This window comes from Natator depressus, chromosome 3, assembly GCF_965152275.1.
Source record: "Natator depressus isolate rNatDep1 chromosome 3, rNatDep2.hap1, whole genome shotgun sequence".
In the NCBI taxonomy this organism is placed as follows: Eukaryota; Metazoa; Chordata; order Testudines; family Cheloniidae; genus Natator; species Natator depressus.
This window is the reverse complement of record NC_134236.1, coordinates 95,078,096-95,095,638: the sequence shown is the minus strand read 5'-3', so window position 1 is coordinate 95,095,638 and position 17,543 is coordinate 95,078,096. Positions and strand designations below refer to the sequence as shown.

Sequence of the window (17,543 nt, the reverse complement as noted above, 5' to 3'; positions counted from 1 at the left end):
GTTTTCTTCCCACAAATTGCATTTCATAGAATCATAGAAGATTAGGGTTGGAAGAGACCTCAGGAGGTCATCTAGTCCAACCCCCTGCTCAAAGCAGGACCAACACCAACTAAATCATCCCAGCCAGGGCTTTGTCAAACCTGGCCCTAAAAACCACTAAGGATGGAGATTCCACCACCTCCCTAGGTAACCCATTGCAGTGCTTCACCACCCTCCTAGTGAAATAGTTTTTCCTAATATCCAACCTAGACCTCCCCCACTGCAACTTGAGACCACTGCTCCTTGTACTGTCCTCTGCCACCACTGAGAACAGCCTAGCTCCATCCTCTTTGGAACCCCCCTTCCGGTAGTTGAAGGCTACTATCAAATCCCCTCTCACTCTTCTCTTCTGCAGACTAAATGAGCCCAGTTCACTCAGCGGCTCCTCATAAGTCATGTGCCCCAGCCCCCTAATCATTTCTGTTGCCCTCTGCTGGACTCTCTCCAATTTGTCCACTTCATTTCTGTAGTGGGGAGCCCAAAACTGGATGCAGTACTCCGGATGTGGCTTTACCAGTGCCAAATAGAGGGGAATAATCTGCTGGCAACGCTGGCTTGATCTGCTGGCAACGCTCCTACTCATGCAGCCCAATATGCCATTAGCCTTCTTGGCAACCAGGGCACACTGCTGACTCATATCCAGTTTCTCGTCCACTGTAATCCCCAGGTCATTTTTGGCAGAACTGCTGCTTAGCCAGTCGGTCCCCAGCCGGTAGCGGTGCATGGGATTCTTCCATCCTAAGTGCAGGACTCTGCACTTATCCTTGTTGAACCTCATCAGATTCTCATGCTGAAACTCATGCTTGAGTTTCAGCATGAGAGTGGCTTTTGTTAGAAATGTGCATCTAGCTAACATACTGTATATGACATATGGCATCTAACTGGCTCAAGGAGAAATTCCAGTTTACAGCCTCAGTCCATGAATATAACACTGGCAGAAATAACTAAGGATATCTACATTACTAAAGCCAATACAAACTTTGATAAATCTTCCTTGATATATGGAAGTGTGGTTCTCTTGTATAAATCACCGTGCTGGTATCTGGGCACCATCTATCAGTGACCTTTTTTCCCTTCAGACACATGGTACTTCATAATACAGTACATATTTTTTTTCCTTTTGTACAATGAAATCATTTACGTTTAAAACAAGTGGATTCTAATGGAAGTGAACCAACAGTTTAAATACAACAGAAAGCATTCCAAATCAACATACTGTATGTAATGTGTGCTCATATCAGCTAGTATTTGTTGTGGTTCATATTTTCCTCTCTATTATGTGGCACAGAAGACAGCAAATGAGTCTAAGCTCGATATTAAATGTTCCAGGCCAAGAGATAGTGTGAAAGGAAAATAGACCAATGTCTCTGTTGGAAATACCATAATGCAGTGTGTTATGCTTTAGCCCACCTTTCACAAGGAATCTGTTGGAAATAATCTAGAAATCTTTAACTAGATATCCTGTAGCAATATCTTTTACTAAATAAATGTGATTTTTAAAAGGTACATTTGGGGGTTTTAGAGTATGTAAAACAAATTATTTTAATAACTCCCTGAATCCACTGTAAAGATAGCAAAAACTTTGAGATGATATGAACAAGGTTTCAAAGCAATATGCTCATTGGTTTAGATTACAAGTTTTAGCTATGAACACTAATGATTTAGCTATGATGAGGAAAAGTCTAACTCTTCACTGTTTCAGAAAGCCCTTGACATTTTATCTAATGAAATGAGGCACTTCTGCAATTCTTCTATTTTAGTGATGAGAGGAAAAAATTAACCAGTCATTGGAAAGAACCTACTAAATTTTAGAACACTGGATTTAAATACATATATATTTGCATAGGGTTTCATTATGCAGATTTCAATCATTTAACTTTATTTTTGTTCAGATTAGCATGGCAGACAAACTACATTAAAAATAAACATTCACCAAAATTTACCTAACAAAGCCAAACCAAGTATTTTAAATAAGTGGGATTTTTTTTTTAAGTTTTCCAAATCGCCACACGTAATTAGCAGCTCCCTCCATGTAAAAGCACCATGACTGGGAAAAACTTACTTGGATAAAGATGTGTTGCTCTTTGAGATACAATTATGCCATATTCCCTTAGAGAGGCAAGGACAGCACCATTTCAGACGGAGCAGGAGTCAAGGCCTACAATTCCTCTAGTGGCCAGGCATCTCCTTTTCCCAAACCACAGAGATTCCTGATCAGATGCATACACCCTCCAAGGGGTCATTCCATACCCTTCCCAGCCTGTCCCCTGTGCTGCCCAAACGCAGACAGCACCGCCAGTGTTGATGTTGCCTCACTTACTTGGCTGTGCGCTCCTACCCCTCCTGAGTAGGAGTTGTAGCCACAAACAAGGTGAATGCAAACCCAATCAGCATTAGCCACTGCAGCAATTTTCTGTGTACTTTTTGATCATGGTGATCATGCCACACAGTGGCTCCTCTCTGGCTCTTTCCCCCACCAGCCACACACCCTGATTTCCCATTGTGCAAGTAAAGGGGCTGTTCTTGGCTACACAGTTGAGGCTAGCATGCCACCAATCTTTTTCCCCTGTGTGTACTGTCTAGCTTCATTAAACTGGTATTTGTGTTCTTTTGCTCCCCTCTGTGTTGTTTAGTGAGGAGAGCATATGGCCCCATGTTATTAACAAACAGTTTTTGTGCTTAATTCAACACAGGCATGAAATGGAAAGTCTGTAATCATCCCATGGGGAAATCATGAACTCTTGTGTGGGTCACAGGAAAGCACCAAGAATTTCAGATGTGATAGTGCTACTTGCATACTTTCCACAGCTCTAGCAAATGTCTACATGTAGCAATCTTCAAAGCTTCCAAATAATATTTGAGATTTGGGTTTGAACTCAGTAAAATAGCTTCAAAGACAAAATCAGGCAGTACAAATTCACCAGGAGCTCAAGTTTTACTGTGTCATCAGTGACCTCTGTGCCTCATTATTCCTTCACTTGCTCAGTCTAAGAAAACATTATATTGTACTGGTTGACTGAAATGAAAAGGTACAGTGTAAAAAAGATTTGCAGTGGTTACTGTACTTAATTCTGGCCCAGACGTGCCCAGGTAAGCCAAACAAAAAGGCTTACATGTTAAAAATAGCAGTTCTGCAAACATCAGATCAATTTGATTTGGATTTTTGTGACCTTTATGGACTTTTCAGTAACTTGATCAACACAGACAGTGTTACTTCCCTCAGAGAAAATAATTGGATCAAAAAGGACAAACTCATTTAAGAAATGGCTTTTTAAAGGGACTTTTCAAGTCAAATTTGACCCCAAATTTAGATTTCATTTAAAAAACCTCTAAGTGTCCATGAAACTTAATATCAATAGAAATGTTACCATGAAGTTTCTTTTAATTCCCCTTCAGTGTTTCAGTCCAACACTGCAGCATTTTGCTAATGCATGTGAAAACGACTGGAACCCAAAGTTCAACTGACCAGTCTAATTTTATTCTCCATGTTAAGAGAAATGCAAAAAAGGAATGGAACAGCATAAAGAGCAAAAATATAATTAGTCTTTTAACCTTTAGAGTGAAATCTTGGCCCCCCACTAAAGTCAATTGCAAAATTCTGATTGACTTTACAGGGGCCAGGATTTCACTCTGGTTTAAAGAAGAAAAGTATTCTTAACAGATAAGGAAATTAGTTTATTTTTAAAATATATTTTTTTGTTTCTCATGTCTCTTTAAAAACATAAATTATGTGAATTTAAGGTGTGCAAGTTGGTTTGCATAAAATTAAGTGCAGACTTTTACCCAAAACTTATGTTGAAACTGAATGAAATTTTCTCTGAGGTTCTGATAAACTAAATTAACTTTTGTTTTAGTCAGTTTGGTTTTCTTTTTTCTGTACATCTCTGTGTACTTCCTTGTTTCTTCCAAGACCAGAATCATTAGGCAAGAAAGGCTGTTGTAATATTTCACAAAACCAGACAATATCAAGTCTCCCATGAAAGCTTTTATCCTGGGATTTCCAAACAGCAGGGATTTTGATAAGTGCAGATAAGCTTTGTATAAGCATCTGAACTTTAGGCATGTTATCTGAACCAAACCATTTCCAAACCTTTTGACATTCACCCCCACTAGTTATTTTTACTTCTACGTATTCCTCTCCACAACACACAATATGGATGGCAATATTTTGGCACTTTCCTTACCTCCTCTTCTTAGAGGTGATGGATGAGCAGACAAGTTCTTTCAGAGTCAGCACTAATGTGACTGTTTGGAGCATCTGGGAAGGTATGTGTGGATAAGAGACTCTCACAATATCTTCCTCCTCCAGACAGACTGCATCGCTTGTGTAACACCATGCCTTGTAACTCAAGTGCATTCCTAAATTTAGATCTCCCCAGCATTGGCACAGCAACAGGCTGTTGTTACTCCCAAACCTAGTTTGAAGTGGTACACTTTTTGCGTGTTAATAATACTGTAACCTCTCCTCCCCCTGCCTTTCAAGAAGTACTTGACATCACAGGTAGAGAACAAGAGAAGCTGTAGAAACCGATGAAGGCAATTCAACCCACTATATCTTTTTTTGTTTGTATTAAATCCACCTTCTTGCTTTTTCAGCAAATCTTTCAATCCCCTCCTCCTTCAGAAATAAATCTAAACTAATACTGAATTTTTCTTTGCGTCAATCAATTTGCGTCAATCAATTTTCCAGTAACCTGTTCCGTATGTTGTTTATCCTTCATGTGTAATAGTTTTGCCTGGGTTTCCCATTTAGTGGTATGGGGGCTAGTGCTGCAGATGACATTCCAGATGGAGTCTAAAAAGTACTCTATAAAAAAAATTCTGAACTTCATCTCTCTGAGAAAATCTATTGTCTGTCTTCGGTAGAGTAGTGCTGAACTACTGTTTAGTAAATGATAATACATAAGTCATTTTTCTTGGTCAGTCTCCTGGAGGATTGTTTCTTGTAGCATAAATTCCCTAGGTTTGACTCCTGATTTTCCAGCTAATTATTTATATTTGTCTATATTGAATTATATTTGAGGACAGCTAGAGTAAGCTTCTGAATGATCAAAATCCTTCTGAATTTGATTGTGTAACTTGCTGTTCAGTGTCTATTACATATCCCCCTGTAAGTGGTTGGTCCACAGAGGTTTATGAGTCTGCTATAGCTTCTAGTTATAGGAATTAATCCTTTAGATTAACAGAAGGGGTTCATTATTTTAGTGCTAAAGGCCATGAGTTCAAACCCTACATGCAGCCTGAACAGGGTTGGCTAGTTTCCTTTATTTCCTCTGCCTACTATGTTAGTGTACGTCTACATGGCAGATTTTCCACGTCTTACCATGTGTTTTTGCCCAACACCCATTATTATCCACACTCAAAGCTCACAGGGAACCCAAGCTGGCATGCTGGAGGAATGGGTCAGAGCGTGCACTGAGCTGTGACCCATCTCTTACCCACCCACTTCACAGTGTGGAGGTACTAAAGATGCAGGTACCTGGGCTCAAGTTTAGATAGTCCTCCATTGCCATTCTCACAATTCCCTATATCTCTATTTTCTGGGCCATGTACCAAAAACTACCTGTTGATTCATATACCCTCGCTCGGCATTTAGCCCTTCATGTTCCATTTAGTTACGTTTATGCTTGGAAGAAGCTCACCCATTCTATGCTTCAGATGTGGCAAGTTTTCTGTTGGCATTAGACATACTTCTTAACTTGTCATGGTCCATATGTGGAATGTGATACACAAAAAAGACAGTATGTAGGATACAGAAAATATACTCATGCAGGACACTTAAAATTAGGTGGGATTCCTTCTTTTACTGTAAATAACTCTTTCTATAACCTCAGTTTAATGATTCCTTATAATTTGCAACAATAATAGTAAGGGACATCAAATCTGTGTGAAACTTAGATAATGTTGGGGCTACAATGAATGACATCCCTCAGAATGTGGTACGCTGGAGAAGGGTGGCGGTGGCAATTTATTATAGTAGAATACATTGGTGGAATGACTTTGCAAAGAAAACAGTTGTGTTCAGTATGGGATTTCTCCCAGTCCTCCAGGCCCCCATTGTGAAACCGGACTTCCCAAAGGCGTTTCCCTCCCTTTTTAATGCAGATATTCTAAGGGCCCTTCCTCTGAGCACCTGTGCAAGGGGAAAGGAAAGCTGAGCTGTGGAGCAGTTACCCTGCACCCTGTCACAGGAGCACATTTGCATATAGTTTCGATTTGGTAAGAATTCTAGAATTGGGATCTGCAGTTGGGGCTTGATTATTGTTTCCTGCCTGTCAAGGCACAGGTTGCCTTTTCAGAGCACTACAGGAATCTCTGAACATGGCAGATCTGATTGGTGCGCCGCTTACTCTTCCTGCCCTCAGGAACAGTGAACAGAGCACCAACGACAGGGGATTTTGTGCTGTCTGATGCACTGATATATGGTGAAACTGAGTTGCAGCCACACTGTGTCATCTCACAAAGGAAACATTAACACAATGGCTGAACATGATTTTTTTTTTTAGTCTTTTCTCACTTCATGTAGTGCTCAAGTCGCTTTCCAGTGCTTCCAAATTGAGCATCAGTGGTTTCGATAATAGGCCAGATCCTGAGAGGCAGCCTGATCTCCTTTGGATCATTCTGGTGGCTGAAATGAGACAGCAAGCAACCGAGTTTCCCTAGTGAGGGGTCCCACTTGCCGCTGTTTTAGAGCAGAGGGAATGGGACTAGTAGAGAACCAGCCCCAGGATCAGTGGAAGCTGGGCACAGATGAGAATGTGGCCCAACATAAAAAGTCATATGCTCACAGTTTTTATGTTGTTATGCATATTTTCTTTACCTCTACTAATGCGCATATTGCTGATTGCACACAATTTTTGAACTTTGCATTGCTTGATCAGTGCCCTGGTTAACCATATGCGTACGTATAAGCAAATCATTACTTTGTTTGTAACCAATGGTCAGCTTAAACTTAATCATGATTAACTGGGGACTAAATGGGGGAATATGAGGCACATAAAAGCAGCTGGGTGAAACAGTTTGTAGAAGAATCACTAGGGACTCGTCTTTGGTTTTCCCAAGCTAATAAAAAGGGTGAAAATGACCAAATATATTTAAAATTGATTAAATCTTGAGATACTGCTCAACATTTAACCAGGGACTTATCATGTCTGCTAGAAAGTCAGAGCCATTTGGTTCAGTAAGATTCCTTCATGTTGATAAACTAGTCCCCCTATTTTATGCAATGTACTCTTATTTGTGAAACCAGTTCACAAAGACCAAGGGGTTTATAACTTCTAAGAAAGTGTCTATTTTTGTATCAGTCACACACATATTTTTGTTTGCTTCTTTAATTTCTGAAAGCATGCTGTGCAGTTTTGTAATTAACTTTTTTGCATTCCCTGTTTTAAGAATATTCTTTTTATATATGTTTTCATGCAGAAGAAAAGCCTCTTGTGATAGCTAAGGAAGTGAAAAGTAAGTAACTTATTTTTTTCTTTCTGTTGATGTGAATTTATGCAAGGGCTAATAGCATATTTGTTACTTGGATTTGCTAGCTTCAGAAAAGCTTAGAATCATAAAATATCAAGGTTGGAAGGGACCTCAGGAGGTCATCTAGTCCAACCCCTGCTCAAAGCAGGACCAATCCCCCAATTTTTGCCCCAGATCCCTAAATGGCCACCTCAAGGATTGAACTCACAACCCTGTGGTTTAGCAGGCCAATGCTCAAACCACTGAGCTATCCCTCCCCCCCTTCTTCTACCCCGGAACAATTTTCAAGGAAAAAAAGAGTCGCACTTTATGGACTCATGATCTTTTGCATGTGCTATTCTGTATAACAATATAGGCTAGCTTCTTGTACATATTCATAATAGCAAAGCGTCACAAAATAAAAAGCTATAGCTCTGCTAACTCAGCTGATACCCATAACTACACAACTTGAAAGGCCAAACCTGGATGGCTGTGGGGTGGGCAGTACAAAGGGCAAATATGTTTGCTGTTATTTTACTAGCATTTAATGGGAATTCATTCCCTAACAAAGAAAGAGAAAGACAACAGGAAATGAGTTTCCTGATGGCTCATACCTAATTCTATTCTACCAATTAATAACACTTATGCAATAAGTAATTAAATTGTTGTGGCCTTCATAGAGAAAAAGCTAATTTCCAGGGTTGCCCAGTGAATCCATAAAATAGAGACAAATGAATTTAAAAGATTGTCATGTTCTTTAGTAGACAATGGTTTAACTGCAATTCACCATGAATAGCAGATATCTTGTAATGACACGTTTAAAGGTCCAATTCATAAAAATGTTATGAGGGTATATTATTTATATAGGCTTTTGATGGTATTCTGCACTTATTGCTGAGTATCTCTTGCAAGTTTTTCTATTGTCAGTCAGGTTTTATAGGGGAAGCACTAAGTCAGAACAAATGCAGGGTTACTGTATCACTTCAAAAATTGTATTTATAATAGGTTAATTGGTATAATTGATTGAATAAGTGCCTATTTCTTAAATAATTACCTGGTGCACACACTGGCTCCAATTCTATCCTCAGCTTTGTGTGGACTTGCTGGAACATAGAGCATGTTTATATATTTGAAAGGGGTGACAGTAATGTTTTTAATAAGTGACTAATTGGTCCAGATTTGCATGTCTTCTCCATTGCATGGACTGATCTCCAGATATACGTTTTCTGCATTGTGATGGCAAATCTTCCAAAGCATACTTCAGTTGGCCAAAACTGGGTAGATTTAGTAAAACACAGCACAGAGGGAATATGTACCATCTGAAAAAGGTTGATCTACCCAATGGCACAGTTTGGCCCAATATAAGTATAAACATCTGTCACAAGTAGTCATGGTTTACCAGTGTGGGTGCCATAGAGATAAGACACATCTGGGTAGACAAGTCCTCCCACAACTATGCTGTCTTTTTGCCTCACTCTCTGTTTAAGTATTGGGCCTTGTTCAAGTCTCTTACCTTATTGTTTTATAAAATGTGGGTCATTGTTCTTTAGTAAGATATAAAAAATCAACTGAACTTCTTTTAAATCTTTTCTTAGGAACAGAGGAGGAAAAGAGGATAACTCAAGAGAAGAGAGCTATTCCTGAAACTAAAAAGAAAGGCATGGAATTGGAAAGTTTGTTGAGAGGCTGATCCAGCTCCCATTGAAATCAACGGCTAAATTCCCATTAACTTCAATGGTGGCAGATCAAACCCTAAACTTGCAGTACCACAATGCTCTCCTATTGGATGATCTTCCCATACCTTAGTAACATCACCATCCCATGTTTTACTGCTTTTTCAGTTTGTGTCAATATTTTAAGGCTTTTCCTGGTTGACAAGCCAGAGAACCAATGGCAAACCTGGTGGTTTAGCCCCCTGGTTGTGAAGCTGTCCATGGCAATTGTAATGGTTGTCCCTGATATAACAGGACATGGCTATATTGCCATATGTGAAAATGGTGGGACATATAGCTTTGGACTCTGCATGCCAGTTTCAATGACATCAGTACCATGTCGTTTTGATAGTAATGAATAAGATTTGCAGCTACCACTGGTAACTTAAATTAAAAGGTACCACATTCCTGCACTGATGAGTCTTGCCTGGCCTTTCATGAATTATTAAGTATCCAGATTATCCAAAATTGATGCTGACTGATTAATTTTCATTTTTTATCTGATTGCTTTGTGACTAGGTGTGGGCAATGGCTAGAATCATCTGATCTAAATTCAAAAATAAGTCACATTTTTTCAGCATGTGCCCACCAGGGCTTGGCTGACTGCATATTTGAATGTGTGATTCATAGTTCTATCATATCAAATGGTTTTCTTTAATTAAATTTTAGAAAAAGAAGAAGAAAAAAAGAAATCCCCTGAGACGACTGTCCCTGAAATAAAAAAAGCAGGTAAGAAATTGAAATATGTTGGGTTTTTCAATAGACGTTTGATTATTTAATATATGTATTTTCAGTGTTTAAACATTTAAAGTAGGTTAATATTTAAATTCCCATTACTTAAGTCTGCAGGGTTCTCCCTTATTCTGTGGATTTGGGATTTGGACAGAAATAAGTCATCCTCTCCTCACTGCTGACACCAAATTAAACTGTGGCATAAGTAACCCCACTCAATGTATTCCATGTTTGGGATAGCTGGTGGATGCTTGATTTTTTAAAAAAAAGTAGTATATGTAAAGTGGGGTTCAGCTCTGGCCATAATTTTTTCAGGGATAGTTATTTCACATTCAAATAATTTTAGGTGCAAATGGTAACAAGTAGCAGGGGAAATAGGTAGTTAGTTGTCTAAGGCTTTCTCTATGTTGGGAGAAATGAGTTGTGTTAGAAATAATATTAACAAACATGGTTTAACATAGAATCATAGAATCATAGAATATCAGGGCTGGAAGGGACCTCAGGAGGTCATCTAGTCCAACCCCCCTGCTCAAAGCAGGACCAATCCCCAATTATATCATCCCAGCCAGGGCTTTGTCAAGCCTGACCTTAAAAACTTCTAAGGAAGGAGATTCTACCACCTCCCTAGGTAACGCATTCCACTGTTTCACCACCCTCCTAGTGAAAAAGTTTTTCCTAATATCCAACCTAAACCTCCCCCACTGCAACGTGAGACCATTACTCCTTGTCTTGTCATCTTCTACCACTGAGAATAGTCTAGAACCATCCTCTTTGGAACCACCTCTCAGATAGTTGGAAGCAGCTATCAAATCCCCCCTCATTCTTCTCTTCTGCAGACTAAACAATCCCAGTTCCCTCAGCCTCTCCTCATAAGTCATGTGTTCCAGACCCCTAATCATTTTTGTTGCCCTTCGCTGGACTCGCTCCAATTTTTCCACATCCTTCTTGTAGTGTGGGGCCCAAAACTGGACACAGTACTCCAGATGAGGCCTCACCAATGTCGAATAGAGGGGAACGATCACATCCCTCGATCTGGTGGCTATGCCCCTACTTATACGTCCCAAAATGCCATTGGCCTTCTTGGCAACAAGGGCACACTGTTGACTCATATCCAGCTTCTCGTCCACTGTCACCCCTAGGTCCTTTTCCGCAGAACTGCTGCCTAGCCATTCGGTCCCTAGTCTGTAGCGGTGCATTGGATTCTTCCGTCCTAAGTGCAGGACCCTGCACTTATCCTTGTTGAACCTCATCAGATTTCTTTTGGCCAATCCTCCAATTTGTCTAGGTCCCTCTGTATCCTATCCCTACCTGCCACTGTATCTACCACTCCCCCTAGTTTAGTATCATCCGCAAATTTGCTGAGAGTGCAATCCACACCATCCTCCAGATCATTTATGAAGATATTGAACAAAACCGGCCCCAGGACCGACCTTTGGGGCACTCCACTTGATACCGGCTGCCAGCTAGACATGGAGCTATTGATCACTACCCGTTGAGCCCGACAATCTAGCCAACTTTCTACCCACCTTATAGTGTATTCATCCAGCCCATACTTCTTTAACTTGCTGACAAGAATACTGTGTCAGCACTACTGAGTGTAGACAAAAGCAGGGCTGTTTTTTTAAAGTGATACCTAGGATCAAATGTTAATGTCCTGTCTACACTAGAATTTGCAATCATTGTAGTAATGATTTAGTGTTGACACATGTTCAAGCATGTTTAAAATTCAAACGAAGCTTCTTCCCATGTCATTTTAATATCTTTCATTTCTGCTTTTATTGTGCATTTCCAAGTTTTCGTTGGTCTATCGCATCCCCTCTCGCCCTGGGAATTTCTGTCCAGTGCCTGTCTTATGTTGTTTGATTCTTTCCTTCATGTGTGTTCTCGCCATCTTTATTTTTGTTCCATAATTTTCTGTCCTATCAATTTCTGTTTCTTCCTCCTCCAAAGCTCTTCATTTGTCTTTTTTTTTTTTTTGGCCATCTAATGTTGAGGATTTGTCTAAGGCAGCTGTTTAGAGAAACTTGAAGTTTAGATACTAAGGTCTTGATAAGTCTCCAGATTTCAGCACCATTCAGTAAGATAGACTTTACAATGGTGTTAAATAGTCAAAGCTTAGTTAGGAGGGAAAAGACTCTGTTTCCCTAGATTGGCTTTTGGCTTGCAGAGGCATGTCTGGTTTTTGCTATTCCATCTGCTCCATCGTTTTTGCTCATGGTGCTGTCAAGAATTGCGAAGTGTTGGACCTCTTCTATGTCAACCTCATAAAGTGTTATTGGTATTTCTTGTTGGATGTTGATTCTCATGATTTTCGTTTTCTCTGTGTTGATTTTCAGCCTGACTAATTGTGCATAGGTTGGAGATAATTTGTGTTAGCTTGCTTTTCTCCATGAGTATGGGTCAGCAGGTTGATGATCTGTTACTGTCTCTGCTCCATTCCTGTTACGTACAAACTCTAAAGTTCTTATCCATTTGCGCAGAATTGCAATGTGATCAATTTTGTTCCCTGTTCTGTGGTCTGGCTACCTGCCAGTTATCTTGTGAATAGTACGGTGAGGGGAAATAGTTCCTCCAGTGACTAGATCATTCATTCCACAAAAATCAGCAAATATTTCCCCATTTTTGTTTATTTAACAAAGGCCTTATTTTCCCATAATTACTTCCCTGCCTGTATTGTTGCTTCTTCCCCCACCCCCACTTTCGTGTTCATGTCTCCAATTACCAGGAAGACATCCCTTTTCAGGACATTGGCTACTTCTGTTCACGGAAGTTTTCTTATTCCCGTTGGCTAGTTTGATTTGTTAGAGAGTAGCACTGAATAATGGGCACTTTCTGAAACTTTGATGTAAATTGTGGTGTTATAAATCTGTCAGGCTTTTAGCTGCCCTCCTTGTCAGTATCAGATTATGCCATCTCTATGTACATTACCCGCTGCCAGGAATGAGGACTTGCCGCTGTACCTGCCCAGTGTCCTGGGAGCCTATGAGCACAGCTGAGCCACAGCAGGGCTGCCTGATTGACTACTCCGCCTCTTTGGCTGAGAAAGTCAGCAACCCTGCTTTTAATCCTAACAGCAACAACTGATCTGTGGCTGCTCTATACATACCCCCACAGCTGCAATCTCTCCTTGCCTCACCGCTCCTAGCCTTACTCCAGCCCTGCTCCTGGCTTGTTCCCAACCTTGCTACTGTCCTCCAGTCTGCTCCAGCCTTGCTTGGTCCCTGGGTCCTGACTCTGGCTCTGTTCCTGGCTTGTAACTCCAGCTCTGACCACGTCTGTGCTAGGCCTGACCATTTCTGCTCTGACTGCTAAGCCTGACCACCCACATCCCGGTTCATGACATTGGCATTCAGTAGCCCGGAATATAGTAGGATGAGTCCAGGTGACAGTTATTTGTCATGATGTTACCCATCTCACTTCACTTAGGCCTAGTATATCTAGTTTATATTTGTCCATTTCTTTTGTTACTTGGGCTGTTTTACCAGACTTATATAGCGTCTACATGTTCCAGATACCGATTTTAGTTACGGATTTAGGATGGAGAAGATTCGTCAGAGGAGTAGCTTCCTTTCAGGTTTGGCCACTTTTGTATCATCTTCTCTCTTCTAGGTCTAGATGAGTTAAGTTGAATTAGGTTCGGTTTGTTGAGCTGAGCAGTAGTGTAGGTTTCCATAACAGCCTTGTTTTTTTATGGGAGCAGTTGTTAGCCCACTCCCAACCAGGCCCTACCAGGAGGATTGGTGGACTGCCTTTGGTCTGGTTTCTAGTCTTCAACCTGGCATAGGTGACCTTACCAGTTATATTCCCACTAGCATAGTTCTCAGGGTCATGGGACCATGCAAGCTGTCCCACCACATCAAGGCATAGTCCTTGGGGAAGGAAACTAAATTACATGCCATGTAATTCAGAAATGAAACATCTGGTTTTGATGCTATCTCCTTTTGAACCCCTAAAAGCAGGAAATCATAATGGAGGAGACAAACTACAGTTTACAGTGTTGCCAACTCTCATTATTTTTATCACACGTCATGCATTATTTGGTGTTTTTCTTTAAGCCCCATCTGCTGGAGTCATGTGATTAAGGGAGTATCTCAGCTTTTTATTAAAAAAAAAGTACTTTTCTACTCTCATGATTAGGGAGAAAGGCTTGAAAACAGGAACCCTAAAGGCTCAAACACCAGAAGGCAAATAAAAAGAACCCACAATTTATTGTTTTAACATTATTGTAATTTCCAAGCTAATCTCATGAGTTTTGGGGGTCTAATTTATGATTTTTGAACACTTGGGGCAACTAACTCTAGCAGTATTGTTCTAGTGTACACATAAGGATCTTTATTGCTTTGCAGTTTGTGGATGTAAGCTAATGTGATATAATAGGAAGGAGGTTACTGATAAGGCTTCTGAACTCCAAAATGCAAAGGATTAAAGTAACAAAGACAGGAACTTTTATACTAATTCTTAAAGAAGATATATCCACTCAAAAGGCAATAGTAGAACTTACAATAACATCTCTATTAGTCATGTATACAAATAGGGCTGATCTATTCATGCAAAACCTTATGAGGAGGAGCTCAGAAAAAAGCATTTATGAATGCTCATCTTGTGATAGCAAGGGTTGATTTTTTTTTTGAGAGGTGTTGAGTACTCACAATTGTAATAACAGTTAATGGGCATTTAGATGCAATGGTGATGATCACAGTATAGGAATAGAATGGAACAGAGCCTAACACCACACTGAAAGGGTTAAAACCAGGATCACAGGAAGCATTATCAGAGCCAGGCCTACAACTCAGGTATTCCTGGCACGATCTATGCTTTCTAATTATTCAGATCTCATGTTAAATTACATCATAAACTGAGAGGATATATATTCCATAAAGTTTACTGAAGTATAAAGTTAAATTGCATCTTTAAATGTATATAGATTTAAAAATAAAATATCATAACTTAAGATGGTGATTCAAAATGACCCTTATAACTTTATCCTGACTCTAAACTTGCTTTTCATATAGAGTTTTAAAAGCTTACATTTTATGGTCAAACTGCAGTATAAAGTTATTAACATGTTCATCTTCAGAAGCCATTACTAAACCTTGTGAGTCATCTTAACGATGCTGGAGAGAGAGAAATTAAACAGAGCAAGACAGTCCCACATTTCTGTCCCTTTTTTTTCGCTCCCTAGTTTGATGCATTTTTGAAGACTTTACTAGCCTTTGTGTTAGAAGATGGTAATCCATAATATATTCTAGTTACACATGTCACTGTTATTTATCATTGGACTTGCTCTTTGAATTCATGTTCTCTTTTTTAGCATTGAGTGGCAGCATATATTGTTATCCCTAGAAGGTTTTAAAGCTGCAATAATTGCCACATTTGATTAAAATGAGCAATCTCAGCGTGTGGTTGTATTTACATGCTTTGGGCAGAAACAGCAGAGTTTGCAGAGTGGTGAACTTTGGAAGGCTTGAACTTTCAGTCTGAATAAGCAACCAAAAGCAGGATTATTTAATTATTTTTACCTTTTCTAATTAAAAGGACAGGCAATGTCTATTGCATTAAATATAAGCTCCTTGCCCAGGCCTTCAAAGCCCTGCTTTACCTCTCTTACTGCCTACTTCTCTGATTTTGTCTCTCTCTGTTTCCCATCAACTCTTTCATTTCCCTTTGTGTCCTCCATGCTTGTTTCTCAACTGTCTGCTCTACATGGCCCCTTTATACCTGGAACTTACTTCCTGAAACCCTATCCCCCAAGCTGGGCTTCATCCTGTCATTCAAATCCCTCCATAAAACTCACAGCTTCCACAAGGCCTGTTAACACAATCTCTTCCTATAGTGAAATGATGGTCCGCGTGTGTGGTTGACTGAGAGGCAGAGAGAGCCTCATAATAACGCTTTGAGGGCAACTCTGCCCCTCCCTCCCACCTTTTCCCCATCTAAAGGGAAAACATTTTACACCTCACAGCATATCCTTTATATTTTCTGATTAATGTTTTAGATTAATGCAAATTAGCAAATGAAAGGGGTTGTGGGTTTTTTGGTCCGTGTTGCAATTTTACCCCTTGTATTACATGAATGTACTTTTGCACAGCTCTGTACTAACTGCCAGTGGTGTTGGAGCAGTTTTTTAGCAGGGGTGCTGAAAGGCCAGTGAACAAAACCTTAAACCCTGCTGCATCCCCAGCACCCCTAATTACAGCACCCCTGCTAACTGTCTCTCTAAGGTGTATTTGTTTGCAAGCAAATTCTCTCTCTTTCTGAACCCCCTCTTGTCATCTCTCTTTCTCTCTCTCTCTCTTCTGCAGAGTAGACTAATATTGAATGTGCTCAGTACAAAATGAACTGGAGGATTCTTAATTAGCTTTTAAAAGTGTATTGTAGATAAAACACACTAATCCTCTGACCTTCAGTTAGTACAAAAACATTGTGCTAATTGTTCTGAAAAACAGATAATTCTGTTGTTATAAACTCAGAGGTCTCTCTTAAACAAACATAATTGGCAGAAATAAGGGTCTGGCAAAATCCTGTTTAAAAACCCCTACTCCACGAGGCTGGACAAATATAGAGCCATATCTGCACACATTCATGAAGGAGTCTTGCTGAGAAGCAGTCTGGATGGGGTAACAAGAGCAATGGCCAAGATTTTCAAAAGTGAGAGGTGATTTTGAGTGCCTCTGTTTTGGGGTATCCAACTTGAAATGTGATTGAAAAAGGGGCCTGCTTGTTTATTTTTATCCTTTGGAAGGTAGGTGTTCAGTACTTTCTGAAAATCCGTCCTTTTGGAAGAAAGCCTATTACACAGAACGTACAAATGGCATTTAGCAAAAACAGCTACTGCTTACAAATATAGGGACTGATCTGCTCAGGAAGGGCTTAGAACCTCTCAGGATCTGGTCTGTGCAGACAAATCCTTTGTGCATGGCATGCACAGGTACCCACCAAAAAGCAACAACAACCCAGGATGGAACAAGGGAGGTCCTCAGTGCAACAAGCTGCTTATCATAGATCAGTGTGTGTGATGTGCCTGTTTGTACTTGGACATCCCTGACACGGCAGCGGTCCCTCTAAACTCCTGTACTGGACAGGGATAATCTGGTGTGCTGCCTGCTCTCAGAATACCAATGTCTTTTAGTCCTGCCTTTGTTGCATTCAAGTGAACCTGCTTGGGGACATTTAAACGATGAGGCTGCATTTGCCCTCAAATGTAAAGATTAAAATTATTACCTTGTCACTGTCATGTATCTGAAATATTCACCTATGCGGGTTCAGTGAGGCAGTCTACCAGGGCCTGGAGGTGACATGCCTGATAGTCCGTGGGAGGAATGGCTGTGTCCTCTGTGTTTGGAGGAGGGATGTTATTATAGCCATGCAGGGAGCAGAACTGAGGTACTCAGGGATGAGGGGACAGGGCCTCTCTGCTGCCTTTTTTGCATGGTCTGATGGCAGGCGTATTGTCCTTCACTCTGTGCTGTTTAATGCCAGTCTTTGCAACTTGCAAAAGGGCACAGATCCATGGGAAATGAGGAGAAAAGGCCATTCTATTCTCCCACAGTTTGGCCTTTGCTACTCTGCTTTATAGAGGCAGACAAAGAAATCCCTATGACCAGTTTT

At 40.3% G+C, this 17,543-nt stretch overlaps 1 protein-coding gene and 1 long non-coding RNA gene across 31 annotated transcripts in view; one reads left to right on the top strand and one right to left on the bottom strand.

The window, feature by feature from the left end:
- Positions 1-4,377, bottom strand: part of LOC141984880 (uncharacterized) — a 33,297-nt gene extending 28,920 nt beyond the window's left edge. For 2 of the 6 annotated variants that reach the window (XR_012638831.1, XR_012638830.1), the window contains exon 1: positions 4,224-4,377. This is a non-coding gene — a long non-coding RNA (uncharacterized LOC141984880). Of the gene's footprint in view, positions 1-2,101; positions 2,364-4,223 lie in introns of those variants that run through there. The other 4 variants (XR_012638833.1, XR_012638828.1, XR_012638829.1 and 1 more) reach the window with 4 other exon arrangements.
- TRDN (triadin) overlaps positions 1-17,543 on the top strand; it is a 303,373-nt gene that overhangs the window by 144,915 nt on the left and 140,915 nt on the right. For all 25 annotated transcript variants that reach the window (XM_074948360.1, XM_074948348.1, XM_074948350.1 and 22 more), the window contains 3 exons: positions 7,462-7,497; positions 9,087-9,149; positions 9,873-9,932. In XM_074948360.1, the coding sequence (XP_074804461.1) occupies positions 7,462-7,497; positions 9,087-9,149; positions 9,873-9,932 (159 nt within the window). The remainder of the gene's footprint in view (positions 1-7,461; positions 7,498-9,086; positions 9,150-9,872; positions 9,933-17,543) is intronic.